The sequence below is a fragment of the Lytechinus pictus genome, chromosome 17, assembly GCF_037042905.1.
Source record: "Lytechinus pictus isolate F3 Inbred chromosome 17, Lp3.0, whole genome shotgun sequence".
Classification (NCBI taxonomy): Eukaryota; Metazoa; Echinodermata; class Echinoidea; order Temnopleuroida; family Toxopneustidae; genus Lytechinus; species Lytechinus pictus.
This window is the reverse complement of record NC_087261.1, coordinates 25,420,432-25,442,711: the sequence shown is the minus strand read 5'-3', so window position 1 is coordinate 25,442,711 and position 22,280 is coordinate 25,420,432. Positions and strand designations below refer to the sequence as shown.

Below are 22,280 nucleotides of genomic sequence, written 5' to 3'. Positions count from 1 at the left end.
TAATAAATCATAACTGAAAATGGAAATAGAATAAAGTTTACATACAATTACAAGACTGTTAACATCCATGAAAGGCATGAATTTAACATGGAATGCAAAAGATGAATGATTTCAATTTAAATGTAGTACACAATGATTAATGAGTAACGTACTCAAAATAAGGGCTTCTTTCTTTTTAAATTTCATGGAACAGTACGTCCCAGTATGTTTCATAACATAACAATATCATCTCAAAATGCAGTCGCCAACTAATGCATCGGTTCCGTAACACAAAGGTTAGCGATTGATCGTATGCTTGATTTTGACGATTGATTGTACATTGTAGTCAATGCAATCAATCGTAGAAAAATGGTCTGCCATCATTGCTAAGCTTTGTGTTACGGGCCCCTGGAGTCTGTTTGATAAAAGTTTGTTATAGTAACAAATTAACAATAAGTTAAAAGCTACTGAGATCCTTCAATCTGATTGGCTGATTGTAAATTTGCGACAGAAATTGTGCATTTGTTATTATAACAAGTCTTTTTGAACAAAGGGACCCTTTACATTTTACTGAGGCCATTGAAGAAAGAGGTTATATCAAATGCAGCTCCAAAAAATTATCACAACTAGATTTTCAACCAATCAGAAAGAGGCATTCGCCAGTTGCATGTGATTTTGTGAGTCATGATTAAACCCAATTCTTTCTGCATCTGTCCCCTGGAGGTAACTATGGACACTTCCATTAGGCAGGTAGGGGTGGTTAGACACTGTAAATTGCTGTGGTCAAATGTCATGAAATAAAAGTTTTCATTTCTTTTTGATATTATGCAATCTGAAGGGGGAAAAAGGAAAAGAAGAAAAAGATAGAAGTGATAAAGAGAAGATGAAAATAGGAAAGAATGATGAAATGAAGGGTATAAGAATATATTTATTATTAATACTGCTTTCTCTATTGTCGGAAGCTCTTCTAGAACTGAGCGATAAAAAAACTACATTTTATGTAGCTCTCAATTACCGTAAATTATTTTCCCACAAGTCATTACTCTACTGATGAAGATGGTCAACTTTTTCAAATATTAAAAGATAACTTGCCATGTGAAGCTGATAAAATCAAATATATCAATAAAATCAAAATATTAATTTTCATATTTATAAATGAAACATAAATCACTTGAACAAGTCAATGCAGTCACTTTGAACCAGCTTTAAAACAATGAGCTAAGCCCCTCACATGAGAAAGCCTGCAAATAACCCCCTCAACGAAATCAAATATTCCTAAGGGCACATGCATGCTCCTAAACAATGCATGACTCCATGGGCGTGTTGCAAGAACGTGTTTGTGTTCAAATACAAATTTACAATTGATATATCAATTGTAACTAGTAGAAATTTATTTTTACTTCTTAATCCAAGAAGCAGACCGGCAAACAAGTACAAATTTGCAAGTAATTGCCAGACTTGTGATTAATTTCTAGACTGAAAATTGACTTACGATTGATCGCAAGTTTCTTGCAACACCCCAACATGACTGGCTACTTTACACCTCAGTCACATTTGCTCTACGGCGGCCGTACGAAGAGTCGAAAACAGCCATTTTATTCATTTTTATTCAAACCACCTATATGTAGCCATTACAAAAAAATGTTTACACAACTGTTTTCGACTCGCCGTAGAGCAAATGTGACTGAGATATTAGGAGCAGCTTCGCATAACAAAACTAAAAACTAAACACTTTCTAACACATCAAAGCGACGCACTCAAACGTTCATGATATAAATCTATGTGATTGCATGCTTCCCATGTTGCCATACATTGAAACACTTTAACAATACATTTTTCTTACATGCAGTAGGAATACAGATTTCTTACATGTAGTCCCACCTCATAGCTATTTACGTTGGGTCCAAGTATTGCATCAGATAACTCCTAATAATCCTATCTACAGTCCATTGGATGAGTGGTGGCTAAAGTCATGGACCACACAGACACGGCCACCTACGCTCGGTTTAATTCAACACAGGGGTAAGTCAAGATTGTTTAATCAGACTATAGAAATTGTAGAAGAAACACTGAAATATTACATACCACATTTATCAAATTTGGCACTGAGTTACCTGCTAAAAAATCACTGTTTTAATTTAACACCTTGTGGTACCCAGCCAACCAAAAAATTACTTTTTTTCTTTCTAGGGCTCTTTTTGGAGAAACTTAAAAATTTTCCAGGGCTACTTTTTCATTTTCCAGGGCTCTTTTTCCACTTTCCAGGGCTACAATTTCTGGAGCTATTTCGCGGCTTTTTTGCGTTTGTGTGTGTGTGTCTGTGTGTGTGCCACATTGAAGGGATGCTGGTCAGCAGTGCAGGGCAAGTACACATTTAAATGCAATATAATGTATAATGTATAATTTAAATGCAATCACGTACGTATGCATGAAATGCTACATAAATACACAGTGGCAAATTGTATAGAACGGATAGCGGTGCGTTCAACGCTAGCGGGCGTGTATATTTTGCTTATTACATGACGTCATCCAGCCACTGCCGAGAGCCAATTTATGAATGAAAATATAGTAAGCATGCGCAGTGCAAGCCTTCCATAGCCCCACACAGTATTCCACCAAAACAAGTGTGCAATACTCTATCACCTCGTACCAAAATCGACCAAGAATTTCACTTTCCTATAATTTATATGAATTATCAAAGGTATTCTCGGAGGATCTATTTTCTCACCGATACCGAACAGGTAAGCAAATTTCGATTACTTCTTGATTTTCGGTCAAAATCTTACGAATTAGCGTTGATATAGCATCGTGTTCGTTGGAGTTTGTAGAGTCTATCGCAACGTGTACAAAGTCAATTGATTTCCGGGTTTCGGAGCGTCGCGTGAATATGCATGAAATTGCCGAGTCTCGATAATTTTCGATCGATACTGGAGCGATCCGATCACGAACCAAGACCATTTCCCGCGTAGACAATGTGACCGGATATCGTTATCGCTATCGATACTTTCGCACGCAGTCCGAAGGAATTATTTTGGCGACCACGTAGTCATGACGTGATCTGCGCGATTGGCCAATCAGCGGTCTCCGATTCGCTGAGTCGAGACGGTCTATTCGTTGTACCATGAAGCTATTAATAGCTTCATGGTTGTACACAGTCTATGGACAATTTGCCACTGTGAAATATACAGTGTTGACGGGGGCGATTATGAGTTTTGCAGTCGCCCTCGTGTGAATGTTTTTAGCCCTTTTCCGGGGCTCTTTTTGGACTTTCCGGGGCGAATTCGCCCGCCGCCCCCGTGTAATTTTTTGGTTGTACCCAGCTTTTACTATATTTTCATATTTTTAGAATGAGATGATGGAAATGAAAGCAGGAAATATGGTTAAAGGTCAGAAGGGTTGGGGGATGTTTATTAGTTGTCACCAGAAACAAGTGCAAGTTAATCACTTGAAGAAGTGAAACCCATATCAGTTTAACCTTAAAAAGAATAAGTGAAACTTAGTTTTTACTATTTTCACACACAAAAAAAAATAAGTGAAACTGAAGTTTTACTCTTTTAGCAGAAGTCTGTCCAGTGTCTTTTTTTTATTCAAATCCTTGGGTTCGTACTAAGACAAACCAATGAGCTCTTGAGAAAGCTGCTGTGTAACCATACACATGGCAAAGACAACGGACAGGAAGTAAATGGCCCGAATTCACAAAGGTGGTTTTGAAAACCCACGGTTGAGTCCATGTTTTATGCAGATTTCCTATATAAAATAATTTAGCGCGCATCGGGCAAGTGTATAAAAAAAATGTCCAATGCTGATGCGCGCTTTTGTCACATTGCGCCAAATTGATGCCTGTTACCATGGTTAGATACGCTCTTCAAACAGTGGACTCATGAATAAAACAGCGTATCTAACCATGGTAACAGGCATCAATTTGGCGCAATGTGACAAAAGCGCACATCAGCATTGGAATTTTTGATATACGCGCCCGATGCGCGCTAAATTAAGCGTAATTTATAAAGGAAATCTGCATAAACCATGGACTCAACCGTGGGTTTTCAAAACCATCTTTGTGAATTTGGGCCAATGAATTTGGCTGGGTAGAACTTGTAAGGGGCGTGGTCTTCATAGATCAGCGCAGAGGATAATCCGTTGTTCAGGGGGGGGGGGACATCTATTGTTACCTTCCCCCCAAAAAAAATACAAATGATAATCCTCTGCTCTGACGCCCATGCCAACGGGTAGCCTGGTGAGCATTCCATCAACATTTTCAATCAGACAAGTTGTCGGATCAGGGGCCCGTTGCAGAAAGAGTTGCGTTTAAACGCAAGCCAAAAAATCAATCGCAAGTCCCAAATGCGCGCTGTTGATTGGTTGAAAATCAAGTTGCGCATGATTTTTTGAGTTGCGATTGATTGCAACTCTTTCTGCAACGGGCCCCTGACAACTTTCCATGGTTTTGCTTGGCTGAGAAGCACAACTCCTATGGTAATTTTTGGATAAACCATACCTGTCGAATATAATATCCGACCTTTCAAGAAATGCTCTGTAGGAGTGCATTTCATCAACATTTTTTTTTTGTCTAACAACTTTCCTGAAATTTGATTTATTAAGAAACACAGTTCCCAGGGCAACTGTCGGATAAGACATACTTGTCAAGGGCGTGTTTCAACATTTTCAAGTTGTCAGATCTGACATTGTTCTCCGATTTTGACTGGCAGAGAGGCAACTGTCGGATAAAACAGGACTTGTCGGATAAAAGGTATGACTAGTCCTATCACAAAATGCTTTCAAGAAAGAACATCTAACCAGTCCTTCCATGAATGTTGATGTAATGCTCTTCTAAAGGGTCACAGCCCAACGGCCCACTCAGCCGGGAGTCTCAGCTTATTGTCTGCAAATTCTCTCAAGACATGATTTGATCTGATCAAACAATTTGGTTGAGACAAGATCTTCACTTTCATCGACCGGTGCTTACCCATCTTGTTGACGACCGATCTCCAATGTAAAATCCTTGTTGTGCAACCTTTCCTGAAGAAAATGCCCATTTTCTGGTCGGGATGATTAAAAAAAAAGAAGAAAGGTTGGAGTGTAAGGTACCTCTAAGAATTCAGGTACTGCCGATGAAGATACATGCACAAGGGAAGCTCTTCCGACTCCTATACATGTAACCGATGATAGAATTGACTGAATACATCTACCATGACCCTTACGTGGTTAAAAAAGGCTTGAGAAACCCTGGATTTTTTTATTGTGCTTTGTCCATAGATCAATTGGGATGTCTGGGGTTCATCACGTGAGGGCGATGTGACAGACGGCACCGGTCCTGATGAAGAACTTCCGCAGCATCGAGCGGATTTCCGGTCGGAGCTCGAATGTAATGATCTCACACATGTGGTTGTAGCAGTGGGCAGCGTGGGTTTTGAACTGTAGGATTTAATAAAAAAATGAAAACACTGTCATCATACATGTAATGCATATATGCAGTATTACGCTGAACCATTGCATAAAATCAAGGGGGGCGGTGTTTCACAAAGATTTTAGTACAACTTACAGTTACACATAAATTTCTAGTTCCATGCCATATAAAACGTATCAGGGCATTGGTCAAATCAAGATCAGACGAAATGAATTTCTGTCGTTATCAGTGAGGTTATGCATTAGATACCAAGTGCGCCTTGACATTTAAGCACGACTCTACACTCCCAGCGGTATTTCGCAAGAGCAATGTGTGATTTAAACATGTGTTCAGCACAAACGGGCATACCTGTACATGTATATTTGACCAAGCCAAGACATATTGCAAAATACATGGTATAGTGTGCTTCCACATATCAAAATAGGACAAATGCAGCAGTGCACATAAATATATATTGCATGCGACTTGGACTTTAAATGTGATTAGAAGTCTTTGTGAATCCCAGGGGGGGGGGGGGGCACTCAGTACATAATGCATGGTGGGTATGTGCCGCAGAGGGGACCCCATTTTTACACTAAAATTTCTGTTCCAAGGCGTAGCATTTTTATCTTATTTGAGAAAAAGAACAAAGAAAGCCGTTCCAAAGCATAGCAATTTCTTCTTATCGAGAAAAAAGAAGAAAGAAATCCGTCCCAAAGCTTTGCATATTTTTCATTACGCCATTCCGGCTGCATTGATCTGCTACAATGAGGTTCATTTTTGGTGTAAAGCGGCCCAGAGAGCGCTGTACGACCATAGCCTCTACGCGAGCGCACCCGGCGCCTGTGCTGCCGGGCTAGCTGCATGCACGTATACACCCGTTCCAAAGGGATGCACACGCAGGCGAACCGTTCCAAAAGGACCCCAATTTTCACAAACATTTGTTGTTCCAAAGCCCCGTTTTTTGTCTCGCCCGTGGCACATACCAACCAAGGACCCTCATTTTTACAATAAGCCCATTCCAAAGCCCCCGTTTTTTGTCTCGCCCGCGGCACATACCTACCATTTTTGTGGTTGAGTGCACCCCCCCATACTTCTCTTTGCAATGGTATTCTCAATATATCTCATACGAGAAATAAATGATAACAAACCCTCAATATCAAGTGTCTTTCTTTGGCACTGTTGTATATGAATGTACCTTTCCAACATCAAGATCACATGGTTCAATAACATTATTTGTAGACCTTTCCAGTCCTTCATGAAGCCTGCCATCATTCTTTACTTAAAAACATTGAGTTTCATATCAAATCAAAATAAGTCTCTGAGTCTCTTGGACTAGGAACTCACCCTCTCATCGGACATCTTTAGGATCTTAGTTAGGACCAGGACGAGAAGAGACTTCCAAGCCGTCCGGTGACTCTCAGAGTCCAAGGAGATGAAGTAGCCCAGTGCTTCTTTCACAAGTCTGTCCAGAAATTGCGAGAAACAAACAGAATATTTTGCCGTCAATAAACCAGTTCGGAGTTGGTCCATGTCACAAATGAACCTTAATATCCACATAGAATTCAAAACATAGAGCCGTCTTTTTGCAGTTAGATCAGGTACTTACAAAGTAAGAAATAGCAAGAAACTATCAGAGCATTTTGTTGTCAATAGACCAGTCCAGAGTTGGCCTATGCCATAAAATCATCGTTTGGCAATTAAAAGGGCAACATGACACTATCAATTGCACAAAACAAAGATAGTTCAAATCACCTTTTCTACAGACTATCTATTTGTGCGGTGTTCTGGGTGGAGTAAAGGTGTGCCCAATATTGCACTTCCTTTAGCCAGATTTGGCGTTTGGGGCAATTTTACCATTTTTTATTATAAGATTTCTAAAAAATATAATGTTTTGGGTAATTTCAAAGACATCACCAGAAAGGGTTTTCAATAATCAATAGAAAAATAATGTAAAAAAACCAAACTAATATCAGCCATATTGCTCTTGAAGGTGCCGAAAGACGAAATGACCTCTTAATTTTACAGTTACCTTGGAGAAGTCTCTCACAAAAATAACTCAGATATCTCAATAATAGCTTTTAATCCCTTATTAGAAAATGAATACCTTCACCATGACATTGAATAATACATTGCTCCCATAGCATAGGGCATTCCAAATCATCTATACATGTACCTTTCAGCGAAAAGCACCTGAAGATATTTTTTTCTATTCATCTGCTTCACATAATCAATGAGGCTCGAGTTTGGAATCTATCTTCATAAATTTAGTGCTGATATGCCAGGCAACCATCTTCAGAATTTAATTATGGTACAAATGATGTTTATGTGTACATGCTCAGAGTGTATCTCCAAACTGGCTTATAGGCACAGGGATTTGTCCGGTGTGTGCATTGGTGCATTTCATCAAATTCTAATCATATAATTGCAGAAGTCCACCATCTATAATGATATAGCGCAGGGCTTTTCACACAAAACTGTCCAGAAATAGAAAAAAATGTGGACATTGGAGTATTTGAAATTCAATCAAACTCTAATGATATATACAGTGGTGGTAAAAAAGTAAGTGAACCCCACCAGGAAATGCTCTCCTCCATGCCGAGCGTTGTTGAACGTAGACAACAACGCTATAATGTCGGGCGAGCCCAGAGAAACAAACTATACTGAATGTAATATTTTATCACCTGACTTCACAATTAAATATCTAAAAGATGGCAGAATTTGAACACTTTTAAATGTTCTTTTTCTGGCGGGGTTCAATAACTTTTTTAGCACCACTGTATATAAAATGAGAGATAAGTGGACCATCTATACAGAAGAAGCAAAGGGATTTCATTCACAAGATGGTCCAGAAATGGGAAAAAAATATATATACAAGCTGATCAATGTGCAATGTATAACTGATATTCAAAAGTTAGGCATAGCTTTACAACAAGATTTATGGAAAAGCCTCCATGATCTCTTACCCTATAAGTCTCTCTTCTATAACCGGCAAGCTATCGTTCCTGTTCTCATCAGAATACATCTTGAAGAGCAATCTGAAAGCACAGGCAAGACTTGAGGTTTCTTGGGTTGATAGGTTAGGCTTGTTCTTTCCTCTGAATCCTAATTAAAGAAAAAGAAAAGTTAACGCATTGATTACTGAATTCTGTGATTCCCATAGGCTCAGTACAAGTACAGTGTACCACCAAAATCTGGGAAAGGGATTACTCCCATGTACCACCCCTGCGCCCCCTTCCTCACCCCCTCTTCCATTTTCAGCACAGGTAAGACTTGAGATTTCTTGGGTTAAGCTTGTTTCTTTCCTCTGAATCCTAATAACAAAAAGTTAAAGCATTGATTACTGAATTCTGTGATTCCCATAAGCTTTGTACATGTAGCACCCATATCCAGTAGGGAACCGGTTAAATCAAAGACACTACAAGAGGAAGACTGGACAGTCAATAGGACGTAATGAAAAGCTGGGGTAAGGCAATCAACAACGTTAAAGTAGGTATACATTCGCATATCGTCGTTTGGGGTTCTGTGTAAAACATATTAATTAAGGAAATGATAAAAGGGTGAACTTGGGGGCGATTTTGACATTTTAAGATTTTTTCTTTCTCCAAAAAAATTATAAAATTAGAAATGAATATATCTTAGAGATTTTTCCTTTTTCTCCATCTCCTTCTTCATCTTCTCCTTTTTCTTTTTTTCTCTTCCTCCTCCTCCTCTCCCTCTTTCTACTTCTTCCTTCTCCTCATCCCCTTCTTCCTTCTCCTCTTCCTCCTATTTCTACTTCCTCCTTTTCATTTTCCTCCCCTTCTCTTCTTTCTTGCTCTTCCCTTCTCCATTCCTCCTTCATCATCTCCAATCACTCCTTCTCAATCTTCCTACATCAATACCACCACCATACCTGCTTGTCTGAGGATCTCTCTCTGCTCATTGTTGCTGTTAAACTCCTTGGCAAACCGATGTGACTCCAGCAAGCAGTCTAGCAACAGGAAGAATTGAGGGGTTGAGGTACTAGTACATACCAGGCTCATCCTCTTTTCCTCCTCCTCCTCTTCTATACCTTCTCCTTCATCACCTTCTTCTTATCATTATTCTCCTCCCCCTCATTATTGCATTGACGCCCAATGGCGACAATGCATTGTTCTTGTTCCGTATTCCTATTCCGTCGTCTTCTTCTTCTTCTTCTTCCAAAAAATCCCATTTGTTTAACACATGGTTTTTGTTAGCTCTGCCCTGGCTCCGTCCCTCATCCAAATTTATCCAAACTTGGTAGACATGTTATCCATTATCCCTAGTTGTGCACCTCGTCTTCATTTTTCCAAAATCACTCATGCATGACCATCCAGGCGCCATTTTGTAAATTTCAAGTTCATTTGCATACCATTCCTAATCTCGTCCTAACTCCCGCATCCTGCATGCTACAGACTTCTAACAAATTGCAGTAGATTGTTAAGAAGTTGCCCTTTCATATGTAAAATACGACTGCCCTTCAAAATGCCGTCTTCTTGCCCTAAATTCGAATCGAAGATAGTCTACGTTCAAAATGTTCATATTTATTGAAATGCAAATGAGGAAAATCGTAAAATGGCCATAACTTCCTTGATTTTACTCATTTCCGTCTCATATTTTTTATGGTTCACTAATGGTATCACCCTTGACCATTCAACAAATTTTTACGCATCAGTGACTGTTAAATTCACAAATAGCGCCCTCTATTGCAAAGTCAACAAATAGTAAAATGACAATAACTTTGTTGTTATCAGTCATTTCGGTTTCATATTTTCAGGACTGGCTTCTAAAATAATCTCTCATGATCCATATACTTTTTACGCATCAGTGACCCTTACATTTAGAAATAGCGCCCTCTATTGCAAACTAAAGAAATGTTAAAATGGTCATAAGTTCCTTGTTCTCATTTATTTCGGTGTCATATTTTCAGGGTATGCTTATTGCATCATTCCACATATTCCACATGTTTTGTATGCATCAGTGACCATTACCTTTAAAAAATAGCGCCCTCTATTGAAAAATCGAGAATAGTCAAATGGCTATAACTTTGTTGTTTCAATCATTTCGGTCTGACATTTTAAGGGTTTGGTAATGGTAACATGTTTTCTTATAAATTTTGTTTTTTACGCATCAGTGACCATTACTCTTAGAAATAGCGCCCTCTATTGAAAATTTGCTAAGTGTGAAATTGCCATAACTTCCTCGTTTTTATCCATGTTGGTCTCGTATTTTCATTGGTTGTTTATGGTAATATCTTTTGAAATTCACTGGTTTGTACGCATCAGTGACCATTACCTTTAAAATAGCGCCCTCTATTGAAAAGTCGATAATAGTAAAATGGGCATAACTTCCTTGTTTTCATTCATTTTGGTCTGACATTTTCAGGGTTTTGTAATGGTAACATGTTCACTAATTAATTTGTTTTTGTACGCATCAGTGACCATTATAAAAAAAAAAAATAGCGCCCTCTATTTAACAGTGCAAAATAGTAAAATGGCCATAATTTCCTTGTTCTCATTCATTTTGGTTTAATATTTTCAGGGTTTGTTAATGGTAACATCCTTCATAATTCACTGGTTTGTTGTGCATCAGTGACCATTACCCCTAGAAAAAGCGCCCTCTATTGAAAAGTCGAAAATAGTAAAATTGTCATAACTTCTTTGTTTTCAATCATTTTGGTCTCATATTTTCTGGGTTTGCCTCTTGTATGGTCCCTCATATTTTAAATGGTTTTTACGCATCAGTGATCGTTACCTTAATAAAAAGCGCCCTCTAATGAAAAGTCTCAAAATGTAAAATTGTCATAATTTCTTTGTTGTAATTTATTTTGATCTCATATTTTCAGGGTTTGCCAATTGTATCATTCCACATAATCCAACCTTGTTTTACGCATCAGTGACCATTCCTTTAACAAATAGCACCCTCTAATATTTTGAAAATGTATATCATCTATAGTTTTCTCTCTATCTCCTTCTGTTTCTTGCCCTCTATTTACTCACAGGCGTCAATGCATGCACATCGTTCTGAAACGATTGCAGTTCTAGTTCTTCTTCTTCTTCTTCTCCTCTTTCTTCTCCTTCATCTTCTCTTTATTCCTCTTCTGTGTTGCCATCATCCTCTTCTTCCTCTTTTTTTCCTCTCCTCTTCCTTCTCTTTCTTTTTCTCCTCCTCTTCCTTCTTCTCTTTCTTTATCTTCTCCTACTCCTAATCAATCACTACCACACCACATACCTGCTTGTCTGAGGATCTCTCTCTGCTCATTGTTGCTGTTAAACTCCTTGGCGAACCGATGTGACTCCAGTAAGCAGTCTAGCAGCAGGAAGAGCTGTGGGGTGGAGAGGTACCGGTACATACCAGGCTCCTCACCACTCGATGTGGACTCGGAGGCAAGAGAGTTGTCATCTAACGTCGTCTCCTGGATCAAAGGACAGAAATCAATTTCAATGCACAAATTTCGCTAAAAGAAGATGCTCTCAGAGTATGCCTTTTATATCACTATGGTTAAAAAAAAAAAAAAAAAGCAGTACAGAAGTATGATGCCTTAAAAATTCGCATTCCACCAATTTTGCATAACATTTCACAGGTGAAGAAAAAACATCAAACGCCCCAAATTTTTAGGAATTGGTTCAACAAAAGAAACTAAGAGATGACCAGACGAGAAAACCTAATTAGCCCTATTGAAGTCAGTGTACTATTGACCTGTTTTTTTAAATGAACGAGTAATCAAAATAAGAGTCTAGATATCATATTGCTTTATGTCTTAATAGAAACAATATTTCAGACTAATTTGTGTACTGGAGCAAAAGAAGTAGTAGTCCTTTACATACAAAGTTGATTTTAAATCACCAGAGTATATATTGAAATTACGACTTTTAACAACTTAATAATAACAACAAAATCCAAATTTTCTTAGCCTTTGTTATATCTCGTACCAATTTCCACTAGCCTGCTTCAATTTTCAATTTTTCTTTTTCAATAAATTTTCCAATTGGGTTAGATATTTAGAATTACCTGTGCAGCTTTCAAATTCTCAGCATCTTCATGCCGGCTGGTGGCAGGAAAGAAGACTATGTTATCGATGGTCTGTATTAATTCCAACTGGACTACACACTTAATGAGTAGAGATGTGAAGAGTCTTTGGTCCGCTGCCGTTTCTGGTGGAAGAAAGAGAAAATAGAAAATATGTAATCAATAATAATAATAATAATGATAATAATAATAATAATAATAAAAACGACAACAACAATAACAATGTGTGTGTGTCCCCAAGCTTTGGAACGATCTCCCAGTGATAATCCGTGATTCTCCTTCTGTAGACACCTTCAAAATCAGACTCAAAACATATCTATTCAATGGACTGTAGTTCGATTCACTGATTCCATGTCACCCCATCTGTTTTCTTTAATTACTGATAATGCAATGTAATCTAATATAATGTAATTTAATGTAATATTATGCAATTGTAATGAAATATAATTTATTATGCTCTTCATAATCCTTATACATGTATTACGTTAATGATATAAATGTTAAGCGCTTAGAAATTAATGTAATAAGCGCTATATAAATGTACATTATTATTATTATTATTATTATTAACAACAACAACACTAATAAAAACAATAATACTAATTGTAATAATTTTTCCAAGCACTCGATTTTCTGATAATTAATTAACAGGATTGTAAATACAAAACTGTAATCAATAAATTATTCAATTACCAAAATCTCAAATGAAAAAGAAACAGAAACAATAACATAACAAAGATCTGTACCTCAATATATAGAACAACCCACTGGTATACAGAGTGGAAATATTGAGATATTAAAAAGGTTGGACTGGGCCAAAACTAGAGAAGGCTCGATCACCATAACTGGCGGGGTCCTCGGCTTAGCTGCAAGGTTCCTTCAAATTGCCCCTAAATTCAGATGAAATAGAAGCACCATCATCATCCTGCCTTCCTCCTCCCTCTTCCCCTTCTCATGGTCATCATTATCATCGTAATTATCGTCTTAAGCCCAGCACACACTATGCATCATGCAGTAAGTGCAGGGCTTCAGTAAAGCGGGCCCTGCGATCACTTACTCTGATAATCCAAGGTAACCTTGCTTGATTTACTATCGGTGCTGTTGACACTAGCTACACTGTGCTGGCTACCCTTCCACTTCAAATTAGATTTCCTCTCTGACGGCGAAGATGGCTCCACTCCAACTTCACTACCGGCAGGCTACAGGATTCGGAAGACAAAATATGAATAAAAGACAGATAATAAAAGAACATAGGATTAACTAGAGTTTAATCTAACAATAAAATGGAAATAGGATTAACTAGATTTGTATCTAATCTAAACATAGGATCTACTAGATTTTAATCTAACAATAAAAAGGAAATAATGATCCGAATTCAAAGTCAATCTCTATTTCCAATTTCAATTCCAACAAGATATATATTTACTTTAAAAATGTAAATATCTACATGTACATGTATATCGTTAAAGACATTATAGACAAGAGTGGGGGGGGGGGGGATGCTGGCAAATGTATTTTACATTCTTATGCACATTTGTACAATAAGAGGGAACAGGGATAATGCATGGACCAAGGACAATAAATTGATCAACGTACCTCTACTTCATTCTCTGATCTGTGACTGATGATGTCTGTCTCTGTTGTCGAGTGTTGTTCCTCTGGTTTCCAGGATATCAACCTAATCAACGATGACAAAAAAGGATGTTGGGATCAGGGAAGCCATTTTAATCAAGGTAAATGTATGAAGATGTGATAAATATTTATCACACCTTGGGTCCGTTGCAGAAAGAGTTGCATGAAAACGCGAGTCAAAAAATAAATCAATCGCAGGTCCCAAATGCGCGCTGTTGATTGGTAGAAAATCAAGTTACGCTTGATTTTTAGAGTTGCGATTGATTGCAACTCTTTCTGCAACGGGCCCCTTAAATGATTTGTGAAAAATGAATGAAATGAAAAATGAAAATATGAGAATATAAAATTTGCAAAATGACAAGAATTTATGTTTTCAGCAACCCCAGAATCTTTTACCATGATTGTAACTAATCATAATAATAACATCTTATTACCCCGGGTAGCCACTTCAGTTATAAAACTGCTCTACCAGTGAGCCCTGCATAACATATCATGTTATTTAATATACCCTTCTCCAATGTTTGGCGTCACTTTATTGTTTGAAAAGCAATAAAGGAACAGTGTAAAAATAACAATATAGAAACATTGTATACATTACATAAGACATAATAAATGAGAGCCCAGAACATGGTCACATTAATGACGGAAGCAAGGCAGTTTAACGTTATGTACAGCTACATAAAATAGCAAAAGAGTCGGTACAACTCTGCCGGGGGAACAAATCCATGTCCTCCAGTTGCTCTAATACTCAGCCGTCTTGTCCAGTTACCAAGACCAGGGCGCCGTAACACAAAGCTTAGCGATGAATAGCAAATATGAAAGAACACTTCTGATTGGTTCCTGGTCAGTATTTTAAACCAAATGCGCTTGTAACATTGAAATTGATTGGTCAGTCCATTTAGCGATTGATCGCTAGACTTTGCGTTACAGAGCCCAGATTCACACAACACTCACCCTTGTGGTATAGTACTTTTGAAGATCTGTAACATACAAGCACAGATCCTGTCCCACAGTTCAGGTTGAAAGTCAGGTCCATTACAGATGACCAATTGCTCCATGCAGTTGGTCCCTGACCTTGCTAGCTGCTCATTATCTGTAAATGAACAGAACAACATAATTATTGGAATCCAAATATATTTCAAAATTGCATTTACATTATATGATTCTTATCTTAGCTTGGCTGTTTCCTTATGTTTTAAAGATGGAGATAATTATTTCAGTAATTATTCCCAGTTGGTTATGAAAGATTTGGGTATCATATGCACTGACAAGTTGACCTTGACTGTTAGAGATACCTGTCTCAGTCGGTCATCTGTAGTTAAACAACAACTCAAGACCAGAGTTTACATTAAACCCAAGTTAAGAATACGGACTTAGGATATTACTACTACTACTAACAATAATAATAAGCATTCATAATGCCATCTATCAAGAAATAATCTATTCTGTGGGGCATTTTCATTATCATTATTATTACTGCAGTTTTAGCTCAAGCTGCCTTCCAGCGCTCTGTACATTCAAGGAATTAATCCTGCTGGGTACCCATTCACCAAACCTATTTTGAGTGCAGGATAATGTGGGTAAATTTCTTGCTGAAGGAAAACATACCATGATTGGGATTCGAACCCAAGTCCCCCTGATTGAAAGATAGTCCTAACCACTAGACCACAATGGCCCCATATTACATGGTAGAACTGATAAAATTACACCTAAAAACAGAGCTCATTCAACAAAATTACAAAATGGGTAGGGACCCATGAGCTCACCTTGTTGGACACACCAAAGCAGTTGTTGCAGAAGGTCTTCTAAGAGAATATCCTTGAGGACATCAAAGTACTGTGTGAAGACATCTACAATGGCAAACAGTGCATGGTTGCAGGTTGTCATCATCCACTCAACCTTCTGTTGACATAAATATTAATAAAAAACATTGACAATTTGATTAGATACCTACCCTGATATAATTATATTTCTGTGGAAGCACAGAAAATAAAACACAAAAATCTGAGAACTTGAATATACTTGACATCTGTCTCGGTGGATTATACATAAGCAGTTGTTTTAGACAGTCTTCTAAGGAAACATTCTTGAAGATATCAATGTACTTTGTGAGGATATCTTCTACATGTATGTGGAAACAGGACATGGATGCAGGTTGTGCGCATACATTAAAGTTTCTACAAACACATGTAAAACATGTTCTTATACAGATACCAAGAAAGTTGACAGGATTTTTAATCTTAAATCGAACAACCATTCTATGAATCTATCTGTGCCTGATCAATTAATCAATCATCATCACCAATATCATCATCATCATCATCATCACCGTTGTCGTCATCATCATCATTATCATCATCTTCATCATCCCTATCATCATCTTCATCATCCCTACCACTACCACCACTTTGATCATTACGGAAAAAGAGAAGAGAAATCATGTATAATTTCAGACACCATACAAATTAGGTTTACATCACATGACTGATCACCTGATCAGTCACCTGACTCACCTCAGCCATCTGATCAGGGAGCTTCATGTTGTCGAATATCCTAAATACGATCTTGAATAGATCTTTCCACCAGTGCTTCTGAAACGTGTTCCCATAGCTCTTCATGATCTCAAACATTACTGTCAGTCCTCTGTGTGGCAATAAATAAAAAAAAAAGAAAAAAGAAGAAAACATTGGATCTCCGAGCAAGACAAGTATGGTGGTACAGCCATTGATTAAAAAAAACTCTGGATCAAGCGACGCACTCTTTTTAGGCCAATGGAAACACTTAGTACTCCAAAAGGTTTCACACTTTTTTCACTTGCATGTCTGTCTTGTTTCTTACATGTTGGTATGGTCCCATATACTGTTAATTGTGTCATGGAGTACTTATCCTTCAGCTTCAAGGTCTTGTGTGCAGAAGCAAACAACAAGCTCTATCCAGTTTTCTTATATCGATGGGTCCAACCAGGTGTAGGGTCTTTTTCCAAGCCATAAAAATACACTGTCTCACATGTGCTTAAGGTTGTTGGTGATTTTCAATAAGATCTTTTCAGCTTAGATTGCATGATTTTACAAAGAGAAGTTTATGTACATGTACTAGTTCTAGATCAACTAACGTCTTTTGGCAACGCAGCGATCTACATTTGCCACACTTGACCCAGGTGAGGTAATGGGCACCTGGTAGGAGTTAATTCATAGAAATGCTAAAGAGTGCCTTATTGGTAGCTATGCCAAAGCAGGGGCAATAACATTCAGCACTTATAAACATTTATATTATTGTTATAAAAATGTTGCACATGATCATCATTATATGGCAGTGAGTCCAAACTTCGCGGACGGTCATTATCTCAAAAACTAGTCAATATCCTTAAAATCTGACATTATCAACGTAAAAAGCGACCTAAAATTACCCTCTGATGTAAGTTTCTTTAGGATGAGTTCAGTATTCATGAAAATATTGACAAAAGATTTTGTCACCGTTAGGGCCTGTTTTTCGTAGAAATCTGATATTCTCAACAAGCATCCCGATATCATCATTTTGCAAGCAGATATCATAAAAAATGTGAGTTCAATGTGGTACTGATTGATTCTATAGCATTTTGTCGTCAATCTGACCTAACCTTTTGAGCTTGAGTTTTTGTTTAAATCTCCACAAAAACTTCAGTCCGCGAAGTTACATGTAGGTCACACTTTTTCAGAACGGTTTTCCAGCAAAGCCCGCATTCATCAATCATAATAGAATTTTGAGATCGCGATACCGGCAAAACCCCTTGACCTACTTCACATTTTCGTCAATGATTTTATAGATCTTGCCATCAATGTGGTAACCATTTCTTGAATTGGTTTTGTATAAATTGTTAATATTTTGTGAACAAATTTAAGCCTGATGAATATTTTTGAAAGGTCCGCGAAGTTTGGACACCCCATCATACTCTGTGATTCCTGCAAGCTGGAAACAGGTTTCAAACATAGTACAAGTGGATATCTATTGTCACCCATATTTTAGTCCAGTGATAAGAGACACAGGGTTACAGACCTCAGGCAGCATTGTCTATGACTGATCACTTGGCATTGAAAGTCCACAGGAGTGGATGGAAGCTTGTCAAAAATATTGTTATGTTTGGTAGAAGCTCAAACATTATTTTACGCGATCATCCCCAACCAATGACAGTTTCTGTATCAGTACAAGTGGATATTTGTAGCAAATTGGCAACACTGACCTTGTTCTGACGTCCAGCTTACACCTATTGATGACTCTGGAGAGTTCAAAGAGAACAGGAAACCACCCTTTGACCCAGATCCTATCATCTTCGGTCACTTGAAGTTCTTGGTCTCCTATATGGTCATGGAACATCTACAAAAGGGAAGAAAAGAAATCATATGGGTCACTCATACATGTACATGCAGGAAACTCAATTACTTGAAGCTTAATTTAGAGTTGCCAACCTCAATTGTAAAAAATCCTATGCTCGATTTCTTGTTATCCTAATTTCAAACCTAAAATCCTATTATGAAATAAAATTTTGAAAAACATACCAAAACATCATAATTGTGATAAGTTTTAAAAATCTTATTTCTAGCATGTAGCATCTCTTTACCCTTAATAATCCTATCAAACAGGATAAAATAGTATTAACTGGCAGCTCTGTTATTTTAATCAGCATTTGTTCTTTGAATTGGCAACAGTAGTGACTTTTCAAGTTAATCCTTTACACTTGCAATGCCAGAAATTTTCAAAGTTAATTATTGGTGTCCTATGTGGTCATGGAACATCTATAGAAAGGCAGAAAAAAAAATCACATGTGTCACTAATAAGTTCAGGAAAAATAATTTATTAAAGCTTTATTTTGATCAAAGTTTTTTCTTCAAATTGGCCATAGTGGTAACCTTTTCAAGTTAATTCTTTACACTTGCAATGCCAGAAATTTTCAAAGTTATTTATTGGTGTCCTATGTCGTCATTGAACATCTATGAAATTCATTTAAAAAAAAATCCTTACAGTTTTATTTGATCAGCATCTGGAAAGTTCTGGACGATCCGAAATATAGTGAGGTGGACATACATACATGTACATTATGGATCCCTGTAAATAGCGCATAGTTTCCCATTGCAACTTCTACTGATAATCAAATCTGTCACTTACTTGGGGTTTCTCCATGACGTATTTGGCACAATTCCTGATGAGTCTTATTGCTTCCATGCTTGTGTCGGGGAAGGCGGCGTTGCAGGCAAACTCCGACAGACACTTAACGGCGTCTTGAAAGGAATCCAACGTCGCTGAGAAGTACTTCTCAAATACTGATGCTGCGTGGAAACATGAAGGGGAAATGTATGAATGAAATTTGAACTAATATACAGTAAAGTGAAATGTTTAATTTATTTCATGAAGGCTAGCAAGTGTTGTAAACTGTCTTTTAATAAATCCTAGGTTTAAACGCTCAGAACACAGATTTCTACCATTCATTTTTTGTCTTCAGTTTCATGAGAACCAATTGATTTTACCACAAAGTTATTAATTATATAATCCTAAATATGCTCCCAAGTTTATTTCAATTGTAACAACGGCAATGTATTCTTTATAATATTGACTTGATTTGCTTGAAATACATGAAATGAAATAAAATCTGAGCATCATCACTTACAAGAAAGCAGAAAAGAGTAATGGACAACAGCATCAAGATGTGATTCAATGATTAACTCTCACACAAGGAATATGATTATACATGTATTACATAGTGGATATGCTACTCACTAAGTATTCTTGCTACATGTACACTGTATAGGATAGGTCAAAAACTAATCACATGATAAACAACACTAGCATTGATGGAATTTTTGTGTTTTCCCCTTTCACTCAAGCCCTTAGTGTCATAACATGTTATTGATTATTTTGAATACATGTAAAATATATGTAGAAGAAACAACATTTTCTCCTGCAACATATGCTCTGGGCTTTATTTTGTCCGAGATGTACATGTAAGGTTAGAGTTGCAATAGGGTTTTATGTTATGTTTAGGGTAGGGTAGAGTGTGAAATCCGGGGTTGAAATCAGTCATTCGATTAGTGAGTGGAATTCACAGCGGAGCAATCATCGCCGGAGCAATTGTCATGGAACTGTAAAATAAAAGTGCACTGCCCCTCAATTTTTTTTGGTTCCACTTTTATTTATCAGATGCAGTGCGGGTGAAATTCTTTCACTGTACTTAGATATGATATTGTAAGTGGTATTTATACCCAAGTTTAACAATACTTACATATGATATTGCCTGTTGTTTGGAATGCTAGTTCAACGATGCCCTCCTCTTGGTCAGAGGCAGCGAGATGGAACACGGAGAAGACGTTCTTCCAACCAGAACGGATGTTTCCTGCTTGGGAGTTGACCATCTGAGCTATGCACCGCACCACCATGTCTCGAATGGTAGGCGATCTGGGAATGAATAGAACCAAAGTAACAGTGAACCTCCAATAAGTAGATAACTTATAAGTCGACACTTTCTTTCCTCAGATGAAGGTAATCAGACCTTCTTCTTACTTTTTACGGTCTGTCTTGAACTTTGATAAAAGTCAAAATAATGTAAATTATAACAAACTATTGTTCTACCATCCCAATCTTACAGGAGACATAATCTAACTAGTGCTTTTCAATTCGGCTTTTTGGAAGATTCACTGTCACTTTCCGAAATCCCCCGACCCCGTCACGGGTGAACAACCAATAGTCACCAAAGATCATTTGGCCTGATGGAGCATCGTGGCCGAGTGGAAAAGTCTCCGGACTTGGAAAGAGAGGGTCGTGGGTTCAAATCCCAGCCATGGCATAGTTCCCTTCAGCAAGGAATTCATCCTCAGTGTGCTGCACTCGACCCAGGTGAGGTAAATGGGTACCGGCAGGAAGTTATTCCTCAAAAAAGTTGTGTGCACCTGAATAGGTAGCCTAGCTTAGCCGGGGTAATACTAATAGCAGGGCCCGCTGGGAGAACAGTTTTCAGAACTGAAGTGCCTACCCTGGGTAAATATACCGTTATTATTATTATTATCCTGGAAGAGTATGGATTGTCTCAACTCAAAAGAAAGTAAGTCTAGTTGACTGTTTTTTAGTTTGTACATAGTGACTGTTGCATGTATATAACTAAGCAGATCATCATGACTTCAATATGCATATATGAACCACGTTTGAAGTTGATCATTCAAGTGATTCATAATAAAAGGATATCTCAATGTGGATAATAACCTCTGTGATATTTGACAATGATCCTCCTTAACTATAAAAATCCTGGTGGTTGTTTCATGAAGCTGTTTGTAAGTTGAGAGCAACTTTAAGAACGACTGGTGATTCTTTCTTGTGGTAAATGGTATACACCAAAGTGTTCATTGGCGATGGTTTAGCGCGTAAGAAAGTATCACCAGTCGTTCTTAAAGTTGAAAATGTGATGAAAGGTTAGATCGATGGGTGAGCTGAAAACATAATGCCTCCAGCAACCAACTAGCATAACCATTATGGCTAGTCTCAATAATCTTATAAGTAACATGACTTACTTATTCCTCTTCATGATATATTCAAAAGGCCTCAGGAAATCTTTCTGGAACTTGAAGTTTGGCAGTTCTCCTTTCTCCAAGAACTTCATGGAGAGTTGACGGAGAGAGTCGATTGCAAAGAAGGCTACATCTTCGTTAGGGTTACATCCAACCTACAACAGAAGTGAAAATAATAATGATAATGATATGATGACGATAATATTAATGACAACAGCTATTCAAATAATGTTTTTCCGGAAGTTAAAAAGTGCAACTATGGGGACCATTTGATGAAAGTTGTCAGCACTGACAGGTCGTCATTGCCTGACAGATACCGCAGGTACAGCCAATCACCTGTGTTTAAAAGCTAATCATATTCATGGAAAGCTGCCAGATCTGAGAACTTGTCAGTGAACAAACATTGATAAAATGCTCCCCAGGTCTATGGTAAGAACATCTGATTGATCATCCAGAGTTCAAAGAACAGTAGAACCTTCAGTTCTCACCTTGTTGAAGTGGTTACCCAGGACAGACCATATCCTGGACCACTGCATCCTGACACGTCCCATGTTGTAGTATGAGATCTCTACTATCTTGGTTAAGCTGAACATCCTCGGACCGGTCGGTGACTGAAGCTCTTCCATCGATACCTGACACAGGGCCTCCGTAAAGTCAACTACAAATGGAGAGAAAAAAATAGTTTACAACTCTACATTCAAGCAGCCAAACTGTAAGAAGTCATG

At 37.8% G+C, this 22,280-nt stretch overlaps 1 protein-coding gene across 1 annotated transcript in view; it reads right to left on the bottom strand.

The window, feature by feature from the left end:
• Positions 1-5,043: 5,043 nt before the first annotated feature.
• The window catches only part of LOC129280015 (brefeldin A-inhibited guanine nucleotide-exchange protein 1-like), a 50,437-nt gene continuing 33,200 nt past the window's right edge, over positions 5,044-22,280 (bottom strand). Inside the window, exons 22-36 of the mRNA XM_064112523.1 lie at positions 22,044-22,213; positions 21,559-21,710; positions 20,280-20,452; positions 19,169-19,329; positions 18,246-18,379; positions 16,543-16,672; positions 15,796-15,931; positions 14,984-15,122; positions 13,994-14,075; positions 13,455-13,596; positions 12,380-12,522; positions 11,600-11,783; positions 8,332-8,470; positions 6,713-6,830; positions 5,044-5,394 (exon numbers count right to left, since the gene is read on the bottom strand). Coding sequence (XP_063968593.1) covers positions 5,260-5,394; positions 6,713-6,830; positions 8,332-8,470; positions 11,600-11,783; positions 12,380-12,522; positions 13,455-13,596; positions 13,994-14,075; positions 14,984-15,122; positions 15,796-15,931; positions 16,543-16,672; positions 18,246-18,379; positions 19,169-19,329; positions 20,280-20,452; positions 21,559-21,710; positions 22,044-22,213 — 2,138 coding nt within the window. The 3' untranslated portion in view covers positions 5,044-5,259. The remainder of the gene's footprint in view (positions 5,395-6,712; positions 6,831-8,331; positions 8,471-11,599; positions 11,784-12,379; positions 12,523-13,454; positions 13,597-13,993; positions 14,076-14,983; positions 15,123-15,795; positions 15,932-16,542; positions 16,673-18,245; positions 18,380-19,168; positions 19,330-20,279; positions 20,453-21,558; positions 21,711-22,043; positions 22,214-22,280) is intronic.